General features: G+C 39.6%; 3 protein-coding genes across 5 annotated transcripts; 2 read left to right on the top strand and 1 right to left on the bottom strand.

Moving 5' to 3' along the window:
• The first annotated feature begins 921 nt into the window (after positions 1-921).
• brpf3a (bromodomain and PHD finger containing, 3a) lies at positions 922-8,542 on the top strand. Of its 3 annotated transcripts, none has more exons than XM_037678736.1 (13): positions 922-965; positions 2,845-4,364; positions 4,522-4,678; positions 4,802-4,933; positions 5,202-5,330; positions 5,434-5,746; positions 5,838-6,170; positions 6,414-6,965; positions 7,047-7,107; positions 7,554-7,636; positions 7,792-7,889; positions 7,976-8,130; positions 8,244-8,542. In XM_037678736.1, exons 2-13 carry the CDS (start codon positions 2,863-2,865, stop codon positions 8,425-8,427), a joined length of 3,699 nt encoding a protein of 1,232 aa, XP_037534664.1. In that variant the 5' UTR covers positions 922-965; positions 2,845-2,862; the 3' UTR covers positions 8,428-8,542. The 3 variants fall into 3 exon arrangements, with proteins under 3 accessions (XP_037534664.1, XP_037534663.1, XP_037534665.1); XM_037678735.1 differs by lacking the exon at positions 922-965 and adding an exon at positions 1,100-1,252; XM_037678737.1 differs by lacking the exon at positions 922-965 and adding an exon at positions 1,449-1,465.
• A 2,384-nt stretch (positions 8,543-10,926) lies between these two features.
• mon1bb (MON1 secretory trafficking family member Bb) lies at positions 10,927-15,581 on the bottom strand. The gene is made up of 6 exons (XM_037679385.1): positions 15,529-15,581; positions 14,881-14,972; positions 13,714-14,292; positions 11,849-12,641; positions 11,511-11,658; positions 10,927-11,353 (listed from the first exon to the last, which is right to left on the bottom strand). Exons 2-6 carry the CDS (start codon positions 14,957-14,959, stop codon positions 11,126-11,128), a joined length of 1,827 nt encoding a protein of 608 aa, XP_037535313.1. The 5' UTR covers positions 14,960-14,972; positions 15,529-15,581; the 3' UTR covers positions 10,927-11,125.
• Positions 15,582-21,088: 5,507 nt separating this feature from the next.
• tcta (T cell leukemia translocation altered) lies at positions 21,089-22,375 on the top strand. The gene is made up of 3 exons (XM_037679384.1): positions 21,089-21,437; positions 21,521-21,572; positions 21,660-22,375. The coding sequence occupies exons 1-3, from the start codon at positions 21,227-21,229 to the stop codon at positions 21,700-21,702; spliced, it is 306 nt and encodes a 101-aa protein (XP_037535312.1). The 5' UTR covers positions 21,089-21,226; the 3' UTR covers positions 21,703-22,375.
• The last annotated feature ends 237 nt before the right edge of the window (positions 22,376-22,612 follow it).

Here is a 22,612-nt window from a genome sequence, read left to right as displayed (position 1 = left end):
TACACTGGTTAGTCCAATGTAATCGTTGATTTATTTAGATTTTTAAGCATATTGAACATTTCCAAATTTCTCTGACGCTTTTATTTGAATAAATGTACGACAAACTTTGTACAACAGTTGGCTTTGTATTAAAAAACATAGAATTTATGAAACAGTATCAAAGCAAAACATATTCAAATATTAATTAAGTACAGAAGTATTTTTTTATACCTGGATTATTGAGCATGGACTTTGTTGTTACAGAAGTATTAATTATACAAAAAAGTATTAATACAAAAAACAGGTTGTTAACCAACTCAATGTGTCTATAAAATGTTTCAAATGTGTTGACAATGTCAATGATACATGACATATGCTCGTGTCATTGGGCACTTTTAAGTAGGTATACTGACATTCCCAAGCTTTTCTAGTGGATATACTCCGTATACCCACGTATCACATAAACTACACCACCGGAAATGTAATTTAGACATTTGTGAGCCTTTCTTGGTGTATTTTTCATAATAAATGGATTTCTTCTGAGGGAATGATATGAAAGGAAGGAGAAAAATTATATTTTAGTCAAGAACACGTTTCTTTTTGGGGTTAAAGGGGGAAAAAGCCACACTGGGAATGTCTACATCTTTTTGGCTCTATAATAAAGTATTTTCTTCTGTTTTTAATGCTCCGGAGTACACTTCTCTGTTCGAGGTGTTTTTAACATGAAGTGCACAATAAATAAACATATGCTATGCAACTGTTCGGTGTTATGGCGGTGACCGTCCTGTTGTTTTTCTCGCCGTCTCTCTCCGTGCTGACCTCCAGCACGAGCCCGCTCAATCCGCTTCGTCTCGCGGACCAACCTCAAACCGGTGCGCGTCGCGTGCGAGGTATGGCGTCGACCTGCAATTGGCTGAGGTGATTTTTTTCTTCCAAAGGGGCGTATTTTTCAAGCCATCTTGACTGAATATTTAGCCTCTTCCAAGGTACATTAATTTGATATCTTCGGGATTTTGTGGCCCCCGAGTTGTCCGCCGCCATCGTTTGAAAGGCTCAAGCCGTACCAATGTAACCGGGTCGAGTCTGCGTGTTCGTCCGAAGCCCCAGCGGAGAAGCGGGGCGCTGAAAATAAAATGTCGCTCCCTGAAATTACCGGCCAAGCTAAGCTAACGGCTAACATGTCCGCCTTTGGTCGGAGCCTGCCACTAGCTGACATTTAACCAGGAGCGATTCTTCCGTTTGGCACTCGCGCTGCGGAGGACGGTTCATCGAGGTAAAAGACTCTGGTGTTTTTAGAATTATCAGCACTGTTTTAGAAACACTTCCGTTGCTAATATTTGTGTGTCCTGTCCGATCGAGCAACGTTATCGCATCAGGCAGAGACGGCCGTTTTTGCAGGGGTCTGGAGCACAAAGAGATGGCCACAACGGCGCTCCGTCGCTGTGTCGTGCCCTAACGTCTACATGCCATAATTTAATGCATTAAGGTACGATGCACAGGCAGCAGTTACTCTCTGGTGGCTGACTGAATGTGTAATTGGGCTGCTAATCATCTTGCAATACAAGCACCGTCTCTGCTGTTGTGCGTCTAAAATGGCTGACAGATGTTAGATACTCGGGCTGGTATTTAGCGCTCGACAACCTAACGCGCTTAGCAACAGGGTGGAAAAACACGATTCTGACTTGTGATTGGTCCAACTGCGTTACCGACAGGTGACTGGACCAATGAGCGTACAGCTGAGATGCAAGCGGCGCAAATTGCTGTGTTTGTGTTTGTCAGCAAGGCTGCTTGAAGCAACAATCCATGTTATTAGAGTTTAGCCCCTTTTACATATTAATTACTATGTCAAAGAGTAAAAAAAAATACACCCACGTGTTAGAATTTAAACCAAGCTTTTATGTCAGAATTGTTGAAGCAGTATGTTGATTATGAATATAATTATTTAAAGCCATATTTGATTATTTGTTTATAACACTTTTGACATGTTTCTTTTGCTTTAGTTGCATTTTTAGCATAACTTCCAACACAAGGAGGCCAAAATTAAAGGCTTGGTCTGAGCCAAGGCCCAGTCTCTGTCAGTATTTATTGAAAAATATATGATTTAGGGCTGCACAGTATATCTTGAGTTTATAATCATTTCAGTATAGCGTAGTATCAATATTGCAAAGGACACCTTGGACTGCAATAAATCATAAGCCATTATATTTCAATATTCTTCCATTCATGTTCTGCCTGCTAATATTATATTTGGTCAATCCAACAGACTCATTGGCTTCTATGCCAACACCTGTTCCCACACACCTTGAGTTTGACACATGTGCAATAGATTATATGTATAAAATGGTAATAGATGCATTTTGTGTGAACATGTGTAGGTTCAATGTCATTAATCTGTCTGTCATACTGCAGTTCAATTTATAATCAAAATGCAGTTTAAAATAAATCAAATTAAGACTAAATTGACCCATAAATCTAACAAAACGAGGACCTTTAGAATTTAGTATTGTTTTGGGAACTCATTGACAATGGATAGTCTTATTATGAGGCTTGTATATGTTAACAATGTTTTAAATACAAATAGAATTGTGACACAGGCATTATAAACCTGCAAGTTAAATATTTAATTTAGATAAAAGTTCTCATAAAAACAATTTAAAACATCCTTACAGTTTGAGGGAAAATCTAACATGCTTATTCAGAGTATTGTGTATTAATTTGAAACATCAAGCAATTTTTAGATTGAAAGATGTGTCTTACACTTGCTTTACAATATTTATATTTGTTTTCAGCAACTACAGTAAATTATCATTTTTACAGTAAAAGATGTTTTAATTGCTTTTTTATTTTTTCCTGTCCATTTGTCAGAGATTGGAGTACAGTCCTATGCGGAAGGTACAAAAGCGGGAATGCAAGACATTTGTTAGAGGACTCAATATGGGAAGGGGTCGAGGCAGAGGGAGAGGAAGAGGCAGGGGGTCATCTGGTCAGCTGCGGTCCCCCTCGCCTTACAGACTGCAGCTCTCCCCATCCAGGGAAACCTTGACATACGCTCAGGCCCAGAAAATTGTGGAAGTGGACCTTGAAGGAAGGCTCCATCGAATTAACATCACAGATCTTCTGCCAGTAATTACAGAGGATGAAATGATGGCTCAGGACATAGCAGAGTGCAACAGCAACAAGGAAAACAGCGAGCAAACGCAGAGTAAAAACAAATCATGGAGGAAACCCTCTAACAATAAAAGCAGAAGGAGCAGTAAAAATGTGTCTCAACAAAATCAGCGGACTGGCTCGCAGCAGCATACTGGATCTACTTATTCTTTCCAGCATCTGTCTCAAACCCCTCTGCCTGAGCCCACATTTCATGTGCTGAGTTCAGTTTCTCCATCTGAGGTGCCTCCTCTCCCAGCAGCCTACTACCGTTACATAGAAAAGTCTGGGGAGGAGCAGGACAGTGTGGCTGAGTACGACATGGACGAGGAGGACTTGGCTTGGCTGGAGATGGTGAACCAAAAGAGGGTGTCTGATGGCCATGCGTCTGTATCTGCGGACACTTTTGAGCTTCTTATCGATCGCCTGGAAAGGGAGTCGATCCTCGAGTCCCGCAGCCAGGCTCTGTCCCATAATGCTGTTGATGAAGATGCTTTCTGCTGCGTTTGCTTGGACGATGAATGTCTGAACAGTAACGTCATCTTGTTTTGTGACATCTGCAACTTGGCCGTCCACCAGGAGTGCTACGGTGTGCCCTATGTACCTGAAGGCCAGTGGCTGTGCCGCTGCTGCCTGCAGTCCCCCTCCCGCCCTGTAGACTGTGTGCTCTGTCCAAACCAAGGAGGTGCCTTCAAGCAGACGAGTGACGGACGATGGGCTCATGTTGTGTGCGCCATATGGATCCCAGAGGTTTGCTTTGCTAACACAGTGTTCTTAGAGCCCATTGAAGGAGTCAAAAATATCCCTCCTGCTCGCTGGAAGCTTACATGCTATCTGTGTAAGCAGAAAGGCAGGGGAGCATCCATTCAGTGCCACAAAGCCAACTGTTACAGAGCTTTTCATGTCACCTGCGCCCAGAAGGCTGGCTTGTATATGAAAATCGATCCGGTCCGAGAGACGGGCGTTAACGGCACCACCTTCTCTGTGAAGAAGACTGCTTTCTGTGAGCATCACTCCCCTGTTGGGTCTCGGCGGGACGGGTCTGGAGATGAGTCCATCGAAGGAAGGATGGTAGGGGGGAGGGGTAACAGAGGTCAAAGGTCATATACACAAAGCTCACCCTCACCCACTAACAAGAAGGCAACCAAAGGTCAGAAAAAGAAGAATTCAAAAGGGTCTGGTTCAACACGTCGCTCGAATATTCCTGTGCTGCTTGTTCCTCAGATCCCCTCTCACAGGTATGATGACTATTGCTTATCTTTTGTTTCATTGCTGTTTTTGTTGCTTCAAAAGAAGTTTTCCATTACAACTCTGAAATTTTGACTGTTTTAACAGAATTTCTAAACTTATTTCTTTACACATTTTAATGTATGATTGTTACATTGTTCATCATAGGCTGAACAAGATCTGCACGGGGGTTGAAGTACAAAGGAAAAATCAGTTCATGCAGAGACTTCATAATTATTGGTTACTGAAACGTCAGTCACGAAATGGCATGCCTTTAATACGCCGGCTTCATTCTCATCTACAAGCTCATAAAACTGCAGAGCAGGTAAACGTAACTATTTAAAGTGTTCATCACACAGCAGTTTTTATGCTGTTGTGAAAACTAAGTACTAATGGTTTGGCCATGTTTGACATGAAATCGGGTATTTGTCTTTCGTTTGATATTCAGCGGGAGCCAGATGAAAAGCTGAGTGCTGCAAGAGAGGAACTGCGATACTGGCAAAAGTTGAGGCAGGACCTGGAAAGAGCTCGACTTCTGGTGGAACTTATCCGTAAGAGAGAGCGGTTAAAGAGAGAACAGGTGAAAAAGAAGTCTGAAGCAAGACACAAGAAATAATTGTCTCGAGTATTTTTTATATATATAGTTGGTCGTAAGTATTAGTAGGATCAGAACAAAAAAGTGGTAACATTCCAAACAGTTTAGGATTTAAATGAGCAAATAAGTGTAATGTAATAATCGAGGCGGCTTTAGTCCATCTTACTCTGCAGCATTTGTAACTTATTTTAACTTTGTAAAGTGACCTTGTATTTCCCTCTGCTCTGTGCTTTGTTGTTATTGTCACCGTTAGATGAAAATCCAGCAGGCTGCCCTTGAGTTAACGTTGACTCCTGCTCTGGTGCTTCTGCAATCCACCTTGGACCAGCTGCAAGAAAAAGACTCAGCCAAAATCTTCTCTCAGCCTGTCAACCTATCAGAGGTTGGTGTTACGTAGAGCAGCAATCTTGTTTTATTTGCTTTCTTCATTTACTTTGGGTTAACTACGACCTAGCTGACATTCTTATTTTCTATGATTTACGGAGGTCCCAGATTACCTGGAGTTTATATCCCAGCCCATGGATTTCTCCACGATGCGCACCAAACTAGAGGGACACGCCTATTGCTCAATTGGGGATCTAGAGAAGGACTTTGATCTCATGATCTCAAACTGCCTGAAATACAACTCCAAGGACACCCTGTTCCACAAAACAGCCTTACAGCTGCAGGAGGTGGGGGGAGCCGTCCTCCGTCATGCCCACAGGCAGTCTCAGACCATTGGCCTGGACCCAAACACTGGCATGCACCTGCCAGAAGCACCAAACAAACATGGCTTCTACCACTGCACATGGGAGGATGGTGAATGAGAACTAGATGTGTTTTCCTCAACATATAACCAACATCCTTCGTCTGTGCTTTGGTTTAATGTTTGTTCCCCGTCTCTCCACAGTCGATTCTCTCCTGGATCCAGAAAACAGACTGCACCTTACCACAGAGGAGCAGCTCAAAGCCTTACTGGATAAACTGGACATAGTCGCCTCGATGCACACCAGTGGCGGTCGCACCAAACGCATTAGGCTTCTGCGCCGAGAGATCAACACTCTGAGACAGAAGATGAACCAGGAGCAGCAAAGTGCTCAGTCCATGAATGGAAACAACAGGGATCAAGAAGAAAATGAAGAGGAGGATGAGGAGGTGGTGGAAGAACAGCCAAAGAAGGGAAAGAAAAAAAAGGAGGATGCTGAAAATTGCCCTTTAACTGCAGTGTCAAACTCTACAATGGGTACAATACCTTTTTTTTAAATCCTTATAGCGTTTGTTTTGCTTTTTAATCAAGACAGAATTTGTGTTCAATGAATGCAGTTTTGTGATGTCAAGTTTCTCATTTCAACTGCCAAATATCCTGGAGTTTTACGTTTCAAGTTGTGTAATTCATTAATGGTTCATTTCATGAATTAATTTAGTTCATTTAATTCATTAATGGTTTTTAGCTGTTTTTTTAACAACAAATTTCTCTACGATCCAGATGATTCTCCACCTGTCCTAGAGCTTACCTGTCCAGTATCATCACCCTTACCAGGAGATGCCCCTCTGGAGCCCCCTGTTCTGGGCATTGTGACAGGAGGGCGGAGGTCACCTGGGCGTTCCTACAAGCGCCAGAGGTCCTCACGCAGTGGAAACAAAAGCCAAGGTGAAGATGAGGCAGAAGTGGGAGAAACTCCATCTTCTCAACCTGAGGCTGTTCATGAGGTTACACCCCTTGGCACACCTCCAACCCTGACTGTGGCTGGGGTGGGCCGTCGCACATCTGTTCTGTTTAAGAAAGCTAAAAATGGGGCACGGATGGGAAAGAACAAGTCCACTCCACTGCAGAATGGGAAAACCTCTGAGGGGAAAACCAATGGTCTGGATACAACACTCGTTAGCCCAGATTCAACCAGTGAGAACACAACCACCTTACCTCCTACCCCCAACACCTCCCCTACCTCTGCCTCTCCTTCCACACACCACTTGCGTTCCAGAGGCCCCAGCTCAGAGAGCGAAGCTGACAACCCTCCTGCACCCCCCATAGAGGAAGGTAAGGCAGGGTGGATTAACACGTTACAAGCGTTTCACTTTCACTAAAATTTAATTTGGTTACAATTTGTGTTTGTGCTAGGCCTGACAAATGGGAAGCACACTTCTGCAGACCAGGAAGAAGACGATGACTCAAACCTAACGTGAGTATAAGGTCACAGAAGCTATGGGCCTCATGCTCAAAGCGCACAAAGTGCAACATCATTCAAATCTAAAAAATACAGCCTTTTTACCAGGAGTAAAACAATGTCTTTTATGATAACCTCCCATTTAATATGTGAGACTATCTTACAGATGACGCTGTCAAACATATCTGCAGCATAACATGAAGTTGTCTTTCAACATTATCTGACTGAAACCTTTAGCACAAACACCCTTTTCATGTTGATACTGGGAGCATATGAAATCACACAAGCCCCTTAATGAACAGATCACTTGTTGATTTTAAGCCCCAAATTAAGACGTTTTGTAGTTATGAGTCTTTGTTATTGCATGAGTGTCTTGTCTTAAAATTTCATTGCAATAAAATTATCTCCACTTACACTAGTTGAAAAATTTGTTGCTTTTTTGTGTGTTTTTTCAACTTTAGCGTTCCCCCTCCTAAACGCAGCCGAGGTAAGCCAGCGTTGGCAAAGGTTCCGAGCAAAGAGAACGGAGACATCTCTGCATCTGGTGTGTTTCATCTCAAAGCAATGCTCATATTGGTGACACGTTTATTTTATTCACATCAAAAACAAGCATTTGTAAGAAAAACAATGGAATAAATTGGGCTCAGGTTTTGTTAGCAGTTGAGATTAATGGAATGTATTGAAATATCCTGTTCACAGGAAAGTCTACACTTCTGTCTTTAGATAGTGAAATGGAACTTTCACCACTGGACCTGGTTTGGGCAAAATGTAGAGGATACCCTTCCTACCCAGCAATGGTGAGAATCTGTTTGATCCCACAGTCCACAAGTTACATATTCCTTTAATAAAAGAAAGAAATAGTCACTGTATTTAATTGTTACAGATTGTTAATCCAAACATGCCTCAGGAAGGACTCCTTCACAACGGCATCCCCATCCCAGTGCCTCCCGTGGAGGTGCTCAAACTGGGTGAATGGAGGAAAACTGAGGAGGATGAAAAGCTCTTCTTAGTGCTGTTCTTTGACACCAAAAGAACATGGTAATATATATATATATATTTTTTTTTTATAAAACATCCAGTAAAACCTCTTATTGCAAGTAAAGTCCAACAAATCATCAGTTTGAAAATATATTTGTGTGTGTGTGTTTAAGGCAATGGCTCCCTCGAAACAAACTACTGCCGCTGGGGATAGACGACACTGTAGACAAACTGCGCCTGATGGAAGGAAAGAAACCCAGCGTTCGCAAGTCTGTACACACTGCTTATGACCGGGCAATAGTGCATTTAAACCACGTGAGAGGAAACCAGAACTTCACTCCCTCCAATTTTATATAAATTTTATTTTAAAGATCTTATCTTTAACAACCTGACTGTATAGAAACGTCTTTAATCCTTTTAAAAATGTGGGAAAGTGTAAAACATTTCCAAAAAGGTTGACTTTTTTTTTTTTCCTTCATAAACGTGAAGATTTTTAAAATGAAGAAAGAAATTAAGAAATTTTCATAGATTAATTTATTCATGCACAATTGTTTGAAAAGGGTTTTTACTCAGCCGTTGCTATATGTTCATAGAAGTTTTTATCTTTGGCCAAAGTGAGTTCAGGCTCGGTGGAGAGAAGTGTATTTGTTCATCTGTCAAAAGGGATCGTTATGATTCAGAATATATTCAGATTGTATTTGCTGTTAACATGTCACTGTGTGTAATGAAGTGTACGTCCCACTTTAACATTCATGTCCGACCCCCACCCCAAAAAGGAAGGACTCCTTCCTAAACATATATATACAGTAAAAAGCTGCCTAAAATTCAGTATTTTTGCTGTAATCCTAATATTGAAAGTATAAAATCAACCTTCTACTGCAGGTATTGACATTAAATTCAAATTTGGCCCCTACTAGAGCATCATTGGCGCTACACTAAAAAATAACCTTCTCTGATTATTTAGCAGATGGAGAGAAGTGTTGAACAAAAACCCAAATCATACATTTTATTTACATGGCTGCCACTAACATTTTTTTTTTTAAACCTTTTAGTTCAGCTAGGACATGGTGTTGGTGGGACTTTAACTGTGTTTGATGACTCTTTTTCCATATTGTGAAAGTGTTGGATGATCGTAGAATGCTGAAGTGGCCGGTGCAGTTCTCTGGTCAGGAAGATTTAAAGCCACTACAGAGAGGAAGCAGATAAACCTGCTGCCATAACTTACTGAAGGCCTTGAAAGTTATTTGAAAATCTGGCTCAAAAGGCTTGAAAAGCACAAACGCTCTGGTTAAAATATTAAAAAGGATAAATTAAACTTTTTGGATAGGCATTTCCCGGGGCCATATGTGTGGCATACCTACTGTGTATGTACAGCTGTATACAAGCTCAGTGTGGTACAAGTGCATGTGTATAGTTCTGTAAATATGTAAATGTATGTTTATATTTGCTTACATGAAGTAATTTAAGGAATGCAAAAATCAAATATAGATTTTAATTTATAAATTTGTTGCAGTAGAGGTGTTATTTAAAAAGTAAAATATTGAAAAGAAATATGTACGATCTAAGTAGCTCTTTGTAATAGTGATACTTGCCAACATGTTGGTGGAAAATATTCTGTAAAAGTGAGGTGGCACAAGACCTTTACTGTAGGCAGCTGTGTTTGCATTTGCCTACTTTTTGTTTTCTTGGTGGTACAGATTTTTGATCTTGTAATTTGAAATGGTTCTACAAGATCTACAGTCTGCCTGAGACGATATTTTCTCACACAAGAATAAATGCCGTTTGAAAAATCTGCTTGTGAGGTGTTTGGTAAGAAACTTGCAGCCGTTTCTGCCACTTTCTAAAACTGATTTCCTGAAGTGATGACGTTGCAACAGAATTACATCATAGGACACTCAACATGGCTAAAACGGATCAAACAATATGAACAAGTCAGAACAGACTAAACTTGTACAATCACAGTAACTAGTTTAAGACGGTTATATTTATTGATGCAATGATTTCTCTGATGTAGCCACTAATGCTTTGTGTGCCACTCCTGACTCCAGTATTAGTCTAATATTTACATGCATACCAGTATATTATCCCTGTTAGTAATAAAAACAGCATTTAGTATTACACAATTTAGAACAGCTGTAAATTTGTGCAACTGCAGTTTATTTTACTGTACAGACAAGCTGTTAGGACTGAAATAACAGAAAAATCTTCACGACAATGAGGCTGCTATTTATAGATCATTTAGAAAACTATCAGAAACAGTAAAATACCTGAACTCACCTCACTGAGGTGTGAGATGATCGATATAAACCTTTACATGAGCTCTGTTGCATCTTGTAGCTTAAAAGCCGATCAAACGACCGGTCACATTTGACTTTGTTCCACAAAAACTCAAACGGGAATGATAATTACGTGCGTTGACCAGAGTGACGTCTTATTTTCTGCAGAAAATGTGACATAAATAAAACTTGTAACCTAATTATTTCAACTGACAAAGAAGCTACACACAAGAAAAACCCCAATGCTTTCAAATTAATTTGCAGACAAACAATATTTTATAAATATTCAACCCCCCTCTGGCAGTTTGAGTTGTTATTCCAGTTTATGGTGATTCCAAATATACACTATTTGCATTCACTTAATTTTCCAGATGTGATCTGAGAAAATGTAATTTAGCTTTTTTCCCCCCATCATACTCATTTCCACAAGAAATAACTAATTTATAAATGTATATTTTAATGAACTGTCATCTGAGTGATACATTCACTGTCCAGGAGAGAAAAAAAACCTCTTTGCTTTAATAAAACAATATAAAAACAACTGAAGATCGTTTTAAATAGTTCTACCACAGCTCAACTTAAAATGCACTAGCGCTGCTTCACCCTGACTTTTTGTATGAAAGCAGTGACGCAACATGCTTTCATTTCTCCGTAGTGTAAAAATTAGTGTTTAAATCTAGTAGTCAGTTGGTCAAGCCTGATAAAGTCTCAGAAAACAGGTTGAAAAGTATCTGAACCAGTGTACAGATTCTTGTTGCATTGCAGCAGCTCAGAAAGTCCTATAAAAGAGATAAATAGCCATTATCTGTGGAGTCTTGCTGCTCAGATTTGCTGCTTTTTGAACTCTTGCTGGGGTTTGGAGTAGTTGAATACTTGGGTGGGTATCTGATGAAGAGACGATCCTCCTCTTTTTTTATCCATCTAAGCAGCTTAGTGATGGCAGTGATGGCACAGGTTTTTGTCACCAGAGGGCTGAAGCAGGTGTACAATTCAAATTTACTGGTCACCTAAAAGAAAACAACAAATTAACAATCTGCCTGGAACTGTATGTAGCATTTGTGCTCACAATGGCTCCAGACTGAGCTTCAGAGTGGGCCCTGCTTTCTAAACAAAAAGTGTTATATGGTCCACAGTGACACTGTAACTACAAACAAAGCTACATACCCAGGCTAGCAGAGTTTCCCTCTCAGCAACGTGGTAGATGAGCTTCAGGGGTCGTGAGGTGCTGTGAATACGGCTGTGCATATAGCGATAAAGATCCAAGAGTCGCATCTTCTCCTCCTCACTGCTGTATGGAGCCTCCATCTCTGGGCTACAGACACGTTACATACACAAAGAAATCATAAAGTGAATTAAACTTGTTCTTAATATGCAGACATACTGGGTAAATGTATTAATTTGTTTACATTTTTATGAGTTTGTATTTATATTTTGTTCACAAAATTATTTTAAGTATATCCAACCCGTCTACGCTTGAACAGGTTATTCACAAACACACACACCTGGTGAACTGAGTGAGCTGACGGTAGTTGTCTGGAACATCGAAGGGCTTGTACATGAAGTGCCTGAGGTCTGAGACGCCAACCTGGCTCACGCTGTACAACTGAGCTTTAGCAATGAGGCTCAGTGAGTTCTGAGCCACCATGGCCTCCTCGATCTTCCTCTTGCACTCAGCTACAGCGTAGAAAGCCTCCTTGTCAGTCGAGAGCAGCAGCAAACAGACCGTGCATTCTGGAGGGTCCAGGTAGGAAATGTACGCATAAAAGTAACAGTCTGGGTTAAACAGTGGGAGGCAGATTGGAGTCCAGATCTCCCCAGCCTGAAAGGCTGAGGAGGCTCCGATGAGGTTGAGTAGGAGGTGAACGTCTGCTGGTTCCAGCCTTGAGTCCTCAATGACGGTTTTCTCTTGGACGATGGTTAGCAGCTGGTTCTTGGCGATGAGTATGGAGAAAACCAGATTGGGCGTGATGGCTTTCTGTAAGGTCTGGCTGAGAGAGTCCCTGAGAGAGGAGGCTAGAGGCAAGCAATGCACTGCTGTGAGCAGGAAGCTCGGGTCCGAATCCACCAGGTTGAGAAGACCGTCCAGGATCTTTTCGGAGCCAGCCAGGAGTCTTCGCAGGTCATAGTTTTTCTTGTGTTCAAAGATGCGGGATATGCTGGCCTGGGTGAGCATACTGATAATCTGGTAATACACGTAAAGGAGCTCCTCACGCAGCTGCTGCTCAGACTGACGACTGCTGGAGACACACACCAACACCAGGGGCCCTTTCTGTAGGAACACCACAGTGTGCTCCTCTAGTGGATGGAAGACACAACATAAAGTTAAAAACATGAAGAAACTGTGAGTACCTACTGAGGGTTGGAGTATCTGACGTGTAAAGTGGGGAAAACAAATTCTAAGATTACAAAAAGTGCAGTGAGATTCAATGAACTTGTGCTTTTTCAAACCTGCTAGTCAAAACTTGTGTGTCTGATTATTTAATTACTTAGCATTTAATTGAAAGATGAACTTATCACCAAAGGCATAAAGTAAAAGACGAAACATTAAAATGAACCAAAAAAAGTTTAAAGACTTCAGGTTGTTTTAGTTTTTTTCAGACATGTAGTAAGGTTTGTTTCCAGCTTCAGGAAAAGCCAGAACTGGTGAATTTTACTTCTTTACTTCTCAAATTTTGTTTCCAACATGCAGCCATGTCATCCTCTAAGTAGCTGGTCAACAAACTTTACTCTTAAAAATAAAATATAAAACCAAAAAAAAACATAATTGTGTATATAAAACTCCAACATTACACTCCGAGTAACAATGTTAAACTAAAAATGGGCCATAATATAAAAACAATCTAAAACAAATGCTAAAGCTGATAAATGTTTTGTATTTTATAATCAAAAATGATCATTTGGTCATAATGAAGCAAGAACTGGGGCTTTTTTTTCAGAAGAACTTGTTAGCACTGGTATCAATGGTACAATCAGACTTATTCAGTAATATTGTCTGATTTTATTGTGTTCATGCACAGAAAATACTTTTTGTTTGTACATTATCACTGACATAAATATACAGTAGCAACAGCTCAGAATTAGTTTTGGCATGTGCTGTACGTGCACTGAAAACCTTGTTAGCTATGTATAATTTAAAAAGGTGCTGTGGCTGATGGGAAAAAAAAAAGCTAATCAAAAACTACGGTGTGCACAGAAACTGAAACCAATTAAAATATAAAAAATAAACACTTGATTTAATATCAGATTGGGACTTTCCTGTAAAATAAAACCAGCTTGGTGAAGTGAAACTTAATGCTGCAGACTATTTTGAATGAGTACAGACTAAATGCATGTAGTAAGTGTTACGACTGTCATTCAATGTGCCCACCTGAGTACACTGAGCGGATGACATTATCTCCACTTTGGACAAAAGACACCAGCGCCATCATTACTCCCATTGTGGATGAAAGAGCCTCTTCGCTGCCGTATCGGGAATAAATGGGCTTGCCAGCTTCACTCAGCACAAAAATGTGCTTCCTGTGCTGCCGCCAGCTGTCAGCTGTAACATCCTCATCACGGTGAGACTTGAATGACGGGGACTCTTCGATTCCAGCTTCCAACAAAGGAGATGATCTCCCCTTTACTCCTATACCTTGCTCCTCTAACTTGGCCTTGGCCAGCATTGCAACAACAAACTCTCCAGAGTCGCTCTGGTCAGTGTCAACAGGATCACTCTCTGTCCCTTCGGCAGCCGGATGGGTGGACACATCGTTCTGACACTCCGATGTTCTTGTCTCCTCTGTCGCTAACGCTGTTTCAAGATGGGGTCGAGGATCTTCATCCCAGCCTGGCTCCTCTGTTGTAACATCTGACAGGTTCAAATTAGTAGTTTGCATTTTGTTCACCGTAGGACAATCACTTTTCACCACTAGATCAGGAAGCAAGTGATTCCCCAGTAGAGCGTCCGCTAAAATAGAAGCAAAGCTAAATTATATAATGAAAAATGAAAAGTATAAATGGAGAGCATTTAATTTAACGAGATTATAAAATATATTCAAAAGTATCTGGATATCTAACGATTTACTAATTCAGGCATTTGCAAAAAATAATATCAACAAAAATATATAAAGTAAATGTGATGGTTAAGATTGAATATTTAGATATTCACAGCTACAAATAATTAAGGGTTTAGGAAATAAATAGCTTTGTTATAACTGTAATTATGTGTGCGTTCTGCTTTGTAATAATTTCTTGACAATTCGCAGATTGTTGAAGTCGATAATGAATAATTAATCCTTATAAAATATTTTGCATGAACTTTACTGTAGCTGCCATAACTTGTTTGTTTACGGGCTTTACGGGTTTTTATTTGTATTTAAGCAAACTGGATATATTAGATGGTATGTTGTTACATTTCAGGTTCTGGCTTACTTTTGCTGAGTTATTTAGATTTTTGTCCATCTGAACTTGAAGCTCAAGTTCTTTTTTATCTGTGATTTTAATATTTTTAACTAATGCACAAAATACTCTAAACTGAATGTATATATATATTTACCAGCTGGATTGCTCTCAGATGAATTATCAGAAATCTTAACTCCTTCTGTCTCTCCGTCTTGATGATTGTCTCCCTCCATGACATCACAGTCACTAAGCACAAAAAAGGGTTATAATAAATGCAAATTAACTGAAGACATGGGCACCTATTAAGTTTCTTGTGAATAGCGGCATTCATACAGTCGTACTGATCAAGTCACGTGTTAACAGAAGACAGTAACAGCTCCAAGACACTAAACAGAAACTAGAAATGAAATCTGATTACAGCTTCAAACAGCAGATCTAATGTTTCACACAAAAAGCGGATCGGTTGGACGGAGAGCCAAAGACGTTTTGTAAACCAATAACAAGTGTTAACAAGTCTCTGAAATTTCCTCAAAGAATACACAGTAAGCATGCCTGCTAACCTCAACACAGCTACTTTAAGTGCTCATTTTAAGGTGACAAATGTGAGACAGTGAATTTTAACACAACACAGCAAATGTTGACTGTTGGTAAACACGGCTAACGCTCCCTGCTAGCATCAAGCGAAACAGATACATTATCATGGTCTCGGCTTAACAGAGGACGCAGCCGGAGTCTTCGACAATTAAAAAGGACAAAGAACAAAACTTACGGCGATGTAATGTCAAAACTCTGTCTTTGATACCTAATTTGAGTCTTTGTCTTTTCCCTGTAGTACAGCGGCAGGTGAGCTGTCAAGAATGAGAGGCAGAAAACAAGTTTTTTTTTTTTTTTTGCAACAGCCGACTTCCGGAATAGCTGACGACAAAGTAAAGATGGCCAATCAGAACGCAAGTTGGCGTTTGGTAGTCCCGCCCCCTAAACAAAGGTTTCTTCAAAATAAAATAAAACAACTTCTGTACAGAAAGAAACATTAGATCTGATGTTGTTTATTTTACTTTATTTGTATAATAGTGTTCTTTTACTCGTATTTACATGATTTCAAACTACATACACCCCCCCACACACACACACTTTATATTTTTGCTCATTTTGGATGTAACTGAGACCTTGAAAACATAATTTCGTTTCACCTCATGTACCACATGTGATGCGAATGATAAAGGAATTCTGTGAGTTCTTCTTGCTAAGATCAATCTTAAGTCTTAAAGCTTAAGTCAATCTTCAGTAAACCACACCTTTTCATTTTCACAGTTTTCAGTTTGTGAGGTTAATAAATTGTTAAAAGGTCTAGACTCTAAAAAATCTGACTGCAGGCCCTAATGAACTTCTACCATATTTCTTAATGCTGGCTGCTCATATCATTGCATTTCCGGTGGTGACCCACATCTTTAACCTGTCCATAAGCCCAAACTCCATTCCAGACACTTGGAAAACAGCAATTTGTTCTACCTTTAATGAAGGGAGGTGACCCTACCTCACTGAACAACTATCGACCAATCTCTAAACTCTTCCTTTTAGTCAAGGTTCTAGAAAAACTGAAAAAACTCTCAAGTCAAAACATATTGGACTCATTTAACATCTTACCTCCCTATCAATCTTGTTTCAGGAAACACCATGAGTGCATCGCTGAAGTCATGACTTTTTTAGATTTTTCTACCTGGATGATTGAGCATGCATCAGGATGCATCGCTGAAGGTTTTTAATGACGTTGTTGAAGCATTGGATGCTAAGGATTTCTGTGTTGCACTTTACTGAGACCTGTCTAAAGCTTTTGACACTGTGAACCATGATGTCATAAGCTCTCAGAAATTGTTTTTTCAGCTCACACCATTAATTGGTTCACTAACTATCTCTCAGACCGGAGGCAATGTGTTAACATATTGGTACTTTCTCCAGTTATTTAACAGTCAACAATGGTACCACAAGGCTCAGTCTTAGGACTCACCCTCTTTACAATGTACAAAGTACATATAGGTAATGTAGGTGGTCTCTTTTGTAAATTAGTCCCTGTGGCTCAATGGGCTTAACCTGTATAAATAAAGGTTGAATGAATAAAAGAAGAACCTGTTCCTATGGACATTGAGTAACTTGCAGAGTTAAGATCTGAAAGGAGATGCAGTGATGCACATGAGATGATCACCACATCATCATGTATCAGGATGTCCTGGCTTTAAAAACCTATGAAGTGTAGGTAAAAGCTTTAATTTATTGGGGAAAATTAGATTTAATTTTGACCGAGCTAATGTTTAGTCAGAGGGAGGACAATGATATTAGGGATTGCTGCCATCTTAAAAAATTTTAATCAATAAATACAATAAGAAATTCATGCAAGCTCTATTTTAGAAAGCTTTACATTGTTAGCAGTTTTGCAGTACACATTAAATCCAGCAGAAAATGTATATTCCTTCTGGAAGTGCTACAGCATGCTGCTGCTGAAGTATTCTGTGTAAATATTCATATAATCAGATGGCCGCTTGTCCTGAGCCTGGTTCTGCTAAAGGTTTCTTCCTCATGAGGGAGTTTTTCCTTTCCACTGTCACCTTCATGCTTGCTCAAGATGAGAGTTCTAGGATGGAGTTAAATTCAAAGCAGTCTGCTCCTCAGTTAAATAGTGTTAACTTGTTTTTTTATATATATGAATGTTTCTGTTCAGTGCCCTGAGATGACTTCAGATGTGACTTGGCGCTAGACTGAGACCACCGAGGTGCTCCACAGAGCGCCACAGGAAGTCCTTTCTCCCTGTGGCTATCAAACTTTTCAACTCCTCCCCCTTTCTGCACATAGGACAATAAAACTAATCCTGCACCACAATAAACACTTTAATGTTTTCACATTAAAACATTAACACTTTTCACACATTAGACATTTCATACATGTCTGCACCTGAGCTGCTTAGAACTTAATTGCTGGTATTTTTATATTCTCTGTTATTTTATTTTTATGTCTTGTGTATGTTCTTTGTACTGAAACTCTGGCGCAACAATTTCCTGTAGGATCAATAAAGTTCTATCTTATCTGACTGAAAAATGTTGGATTGTAATCCTGGATTATTGAGCATGGACTTTGTTGTTTTCAACCAGTTTGACACGACTGTCAACAAGGAAGAGGGCCTGCAATGAATGAGGGGGCGTGCCAAAGAGACCATCTTAGCACCAACAAAACTGGTTTGTTCCACTTTGGAGTAAACTGTTGGGGGAATAATCAGTTTTGTTGTGTGTTTCCTTGACTGATGAAGCCTTCCGGATTGAAGGCGAAACGTTTCAGCACAAAAAAAGAAACTATCCAGATGACCTGACTGAAAAATGTTGGATATCTTATCTTATCTTAAATAATCTGAATTGAATTGAAATAATAAAGATACTTGAACTTGAAAGAGCAACATTCTTGGTGGGCCCTCATAAACAAGGATCACTGTCCTCCTTCTTGGTCCTTATGGACCCTCAGCAAACATGAGGGCCCATGTTATTCTTAATGTGGACACCACTTTTTAATGTTTTTTTTTTTTTACTTTCTGGGGATATGCCTCAAGTACTTTTAAATACTGGTTGTATGTGGTCCAGATTTCTGAGGCATATAAAAAAGTGAACAGCACTGCTGCAATGTAGACCAGGATTTTAGTCGTTGTCAGGAGGTTGCAGTCCTCACAGTCTTTTTTCTTTAGCTTTGAGAAAGCCCTGCACAGCTGAGAAGGAAATACATTTTCTCATCAGTGCCAGCGTTGAGTGATAGTGCATGCCAAGATATGGAAAGTGGTTGACGTTTTCCAAGAGGGTGAAGTCCTTTGGATGAAGGATGAAACTTTTCAAGCAAAAATAAACCGTCCAGATGACCTGACTGTACTTTGTTGATTTCCAACATGGCGTTATTGGTTGAGATTCTTGAGGGCAGGAAAGGAGCACTGCTGTTTAGTGGTGGTGATTGATGATTTGGGTCTTGTTCATATTAATGGCAAAGATTTTTGATTGCCTTTGCAGAGGCAAACAGAATCATTAAGGCATTTTCATCTGAATACTACAGCTCCATACCGAATATTGGTGTGGTACAACCTTTAGCCTGAAAATGGTTTATATTGATGAGTTGACCTGTACATAATTTCGAGTCCCCTAAAAAAGGAGGAGGAGGATGACTGCAATGAAGATGTTTTTATTTATTTAACCTTTATTTATACAGGTAGTCTCATTGAGTCACAAGGACTTATTTTCAAGAGAGACCTGTTTGGAAGTAGATGGTGGGGGTTAAGGAACTTGCTCAAGGGCCCAGAGCAGGGCAAATGAGGGTGGAGCCAGGTGTGGACGTTTCACCTTTCCCCCCACATTTTGATGTTGTCGGTCCGGGGAGTCGAATCGGCGACCTTCCGATCACAGGCCCACCTTCTCTAACCTCTGCGCCACCACTACCCGAAAATGAGAACAATGTTGGAGCTGTGAATCCTGTGTCAACACTGAAGGGTGCAGTAGCATCTCCACTGCCACTGAGTACAGTGGCTGACATGTCACAATGTAGCAGGCTCAGTATGCAAATGTACTTTTGTGGGCAGCCAGCCTTTGCCAAAAGAAGCCAGAGGGTCTGATGGTTCATTGAATTAAAGGCTTTGGTGAGGTCAATGAAGGCCATATATAATGGTGTTTCCTTTCCAGGTTGCAATTCTATGAAAAGGCCATAGAAACAAGCAAAAACAATCATTCACATTCTCACAATTTAGAGTTTACACAAAAATATAAATAACAAATTGAAAAAAATCCATAGAAACCCTTTATTAAGAAAAAGAAAAAAATTAACAAGAGGATAATATTGTGCCAAAGATTGAAGAACACATATAGAATAAATAACTTCAAATTATTTTGTTTTCTCAAGTGAATCCACAAGGCATTCTAGCATTCTCATAAATATATTAATAAAAGTATAAACACAATAAAACAAAAGAAAGCTTGAAAGTTGATAAGAGTTTTATTAGATTTATTTTTTATTTAAAGACCATCTACTAAGGCAAATAATAAATTAATGATATATTATAGTTTTTTTTATAAACATATGTAGAAGTAAACAAATCAAAATAATTATATTTATTTTATATAATTACGGGTAGCACAGTGGCGCAACTGGTAGAGCAGCTGTCTCTCAGCGAGCTACCTGGTTCAAATCCCGGTCCAGGGACCTTTGTGAGTGGAGTTTGCATGTTCTCTTTGTGTATGTATGAGCTTTCTCCGGGTACTCTGGTTTCCTCCCACAGACCAAAATGTGAATGTTAGGCTGATGGGTAACTTTAAAACTGTCTCTAGGTGTGAATGAATGAATGGTTGTTTGTCTCGTTTGTCTCTATGTGGCCCTGTGATGGACTTGCGACCTGTCCAGGGTGTCCCCCGTCCCTCGCACAGTGATTGCTGGACATGGGCACCGACGACCCCCGTTGCCCAAAATGGAAGAAGCGGGTAAAAAGATAATGGATGGATGGATAATATAATTACAATGCACATCACAATAACACAGGCAAAACAATTTAACAAAGTGTAAACTGAAAAATACAAAACAAGGTAAAAAAAAAAACATTTGCAACACAAAAAAATAAAGCAAAATACTCAGAAAAGACAATAATGCTGAAAAAGAATTTTTAGGCAATTAAAAAAAAAATTCAAAAGCTAAATCGTTTTTACCAACTTCAAAGATGTACAAAATACAATATTTTATATTTGACAAACGATTGAACGCTGCACTTCAGGTCTCTCTTGTAAATGAGACCCCAGAGCTCAATGGCAGCACGATGGATCAGCGGTTAGCACTGTTGCCTCACAGCAAGAAGGTCGTGGGTTCAATCCCTGGTTGGACCTGGGGTCTTTCTGTGTAGAGTTTGCATGTTCTTCTCGTGCTTGCTCCGGGTACTCCGGTTTCTTCCCACAGAACAAAAACACGCAGGTCCAGGGTCACCATCAGGTCCAGGCCTCCCTTGCAAAAGAGATCTGTGATCTCAATGGGATTTGCCTAGCTAAATAAAGGTTAATAATAATTTTAAAAAAATGGGATTAACCTGTATAAATAAAGTCCAAAAAAGTTCAATCTGGCCCTCTGGACATTCAAAAAAACAAAACAAAGCAAAAAAAAATGAAATGTACATTTCTACTTTTTTTTTTTTTTGCTTTGTTTTTAGTTTTTTTGAATGTCCAGAGGACCAGATTGAATTTTTTGGGGATTTTTCTACCTGGATTATTGAGCATGCATCAGGATATGTATAAATAAAGGTTGAATGAAAAACAACTGCACATTGCGCATGCGTACAAACGGCTACGTCCTTACGTCATTTCCGATTCCGAATTCTCGTTCGCAGGTTACAGTGATGTTCAGCTCAACAGATATGCCATGACAAGCCGAAAAAATAAAAATTGATGGTCTATAAATGACTCAGAAGACACACAGCTGACTCAGTTCGTTTGATTTTAACCCACACCATGGAGGAACCGTGGGATTTGGAGTTTTTGTCTCGCATTGCTGACAGCTGCTTATCGTTCCTGTACGAGTTTGTGGACGATTGGCTCGCAAACGACATGAGGGTCTCTATATTCAAAATCTTACTCAGCTGGTTAATTTTTAGTCTTATCGCAATTCATTTTGCCTGGAAATTCTACGGGAATACGGTTAACGACATGTATTACCGACAAGGTGGGTCTTCTTGTTCCTGTCAGGGACGCATTGCTCGGTAAAATAATGCTAACCCTGTTAGCTTCATCTTTGTTTACGTTTAGGGACTGGGCAGAACGGAGGCACACCTGATGCAGCTCCTCACCTGAGTGGCTGGTAGGTGTTAAGTTGATGTTGCTCCGCTTATTGTTTACCCATAGTACTTTAGTTACTGTATTTAATGTTTTGCCTTTTTTTTCCTAGGGAGAATAAATCAGGAGAAAATCCGAAGAGCCATCGGGATTAAACAGACACTTGACATTTGGACCAGAGATAAAAAGACACTGAATGGACATTTGTATGACTGACAATGAACTCTTCGTGTTATTTAAGAAGGTATGAAGATGGGTGGTCTTCTGCCAGTTTCTCATAGAAATATTGAGGCTTTTCCTGCACATCAGCAGTATCACTGTGTCCTTGAGATACTTATTCTGGCCTGTTGACACTGGATTCAAAAGTAAAAAAAATTTTCCTCTATGCGAAATACAAAAAAATAACGTACTTAATAGACTTCTTTTTAATGTATGCCAGTGGCATTAATGTAAAAGATCGGCATGGATTTGCTTATGAATTGGCTGTAATTCAGGTAGTAGATACATGCATAAACAAGAAAACAGCTACAGAAATAAATGTACAACACAAGACAACAATTATTAAACCATATTTTTAGGGTAAGGAAACACATCTTGTAAGAGTGAATAGCATTGAATGAATGATGTAAATAAAAAATTAAAAAAAAACCTGCTGTTAATGTAGGACTCAATTTGCTGCAGTGAAAAAAATCATTTTTATTTTGATTTCATAAAGTGAAAAGAACGACAGGGAAGAGAGAAATGCCAGTTACACACATTGTCTTTTAATTCATTATTAAACATATCTGTCTTATAGAAGAAGCATAATTTCAATGGGAAACAGTGCTCAACAGATTCATCCTCGTGTACTTTATGTAGCTTAAAAATGTTTCCTGTGCAAAGTGTAAACAAACATAGCAACCATATTTACTGTTTTCCTATGGCATATGTGGAGTCCACGATTCAAAGGGCATAACACTACATTCATCAAAATCTTGGTAAACATGATAGCGCTACTAAGATGTTTGCAATTTTAGGTAAGACTGAAATAATTAAGATTTTTCTACATGTTCAGTGGGATTCACC

Source organism: Nematolebias whitei, chromosome 7 (genome assembly GCF_014905685.2).
Source record: "Nematolebias whitei isolate Nwh7 chromosome 7, NemWhi1, whole genome shotgun sequence".
Lineage (NCBI taxonomy): Eukaryota > Metazoa > Chordata > Actinopteri > Cyprinodontiformes > Rivulidae > Nematolebias > Nematolebias whitei.
The sequence above is the reverse complement of the archived record's forward strand: the minus strand, read 5'-3'. Positions and strand labels throughout refer to the sequence as shown.

Excerpts from the sequence above, each read along its gene's own strand:
- brpf3a (XM_037678736.1), top strand. The coding sequence starts at position 2,863 with ATGCGGAAGGTACAAAAGCGGGAATGCAAGACATTTGTTAGAGGACTC. Across the intron at positions 4,679-4,801 it reads CTCATAAAACTGCAGAGCAG|CGGGAGCCAGATGAAAAGCT; the intron begins GTAAACGTAACT and ends TTTGATATTCAG. Across the intron at positions 7,890-7,975 it reads ACCCTTCCTACCCAGCAATG|ATTGTTAATCCAAACATGCC; the intron begins GTGAGAATCTGT and ends TAATTGTTACAG.
- mon1bb (XM_037679385.1), bottom strand. The coding sequence starts at position 14,959 with ATGGAGGGAGACAATCATCAAGACGGAGAGACAGAAGGAGTTAAGATT. Across the intron at positions 12,642-13,713 it reads CATCCGCTCAGTGTACTCAG|AGGAGCACACTGTGGTGTTC; the intron begins GTGGGCACATTG and ends TCCATCCACTAG. Across the intron at positions 11,354-11,510 it reads GGGAAACTCTGCTAGCCTGG|GTGACCAGTAAATTTGAATT; the intron begins GTATGTAGCTTT and ends GTTTTCTTTTAG.
- tcta (XM_037679384.1), top strand. The coding sequence starts at position 21,227 with ATGGAGGAACCGTGGGATTTGGAGTTTTTGTCTCGCATTGCTGACAGC. Across the intron at positions 21,438-21,520 it reads CGACATGTATTACCGACAAG|GGACTGGGCAGAACGGAGGC; the intron begins GTGGGTCTTCTT and ends GTTTACGTTTAG. Across the intron at positions 21,573-21,659 it reads GCTCCTCACCTGAGTGGCTG|GGAGAATAAATCAGGAGAAA; the intron begins GTAGGTGTTAAG and ends TTTTTTTCCTAG.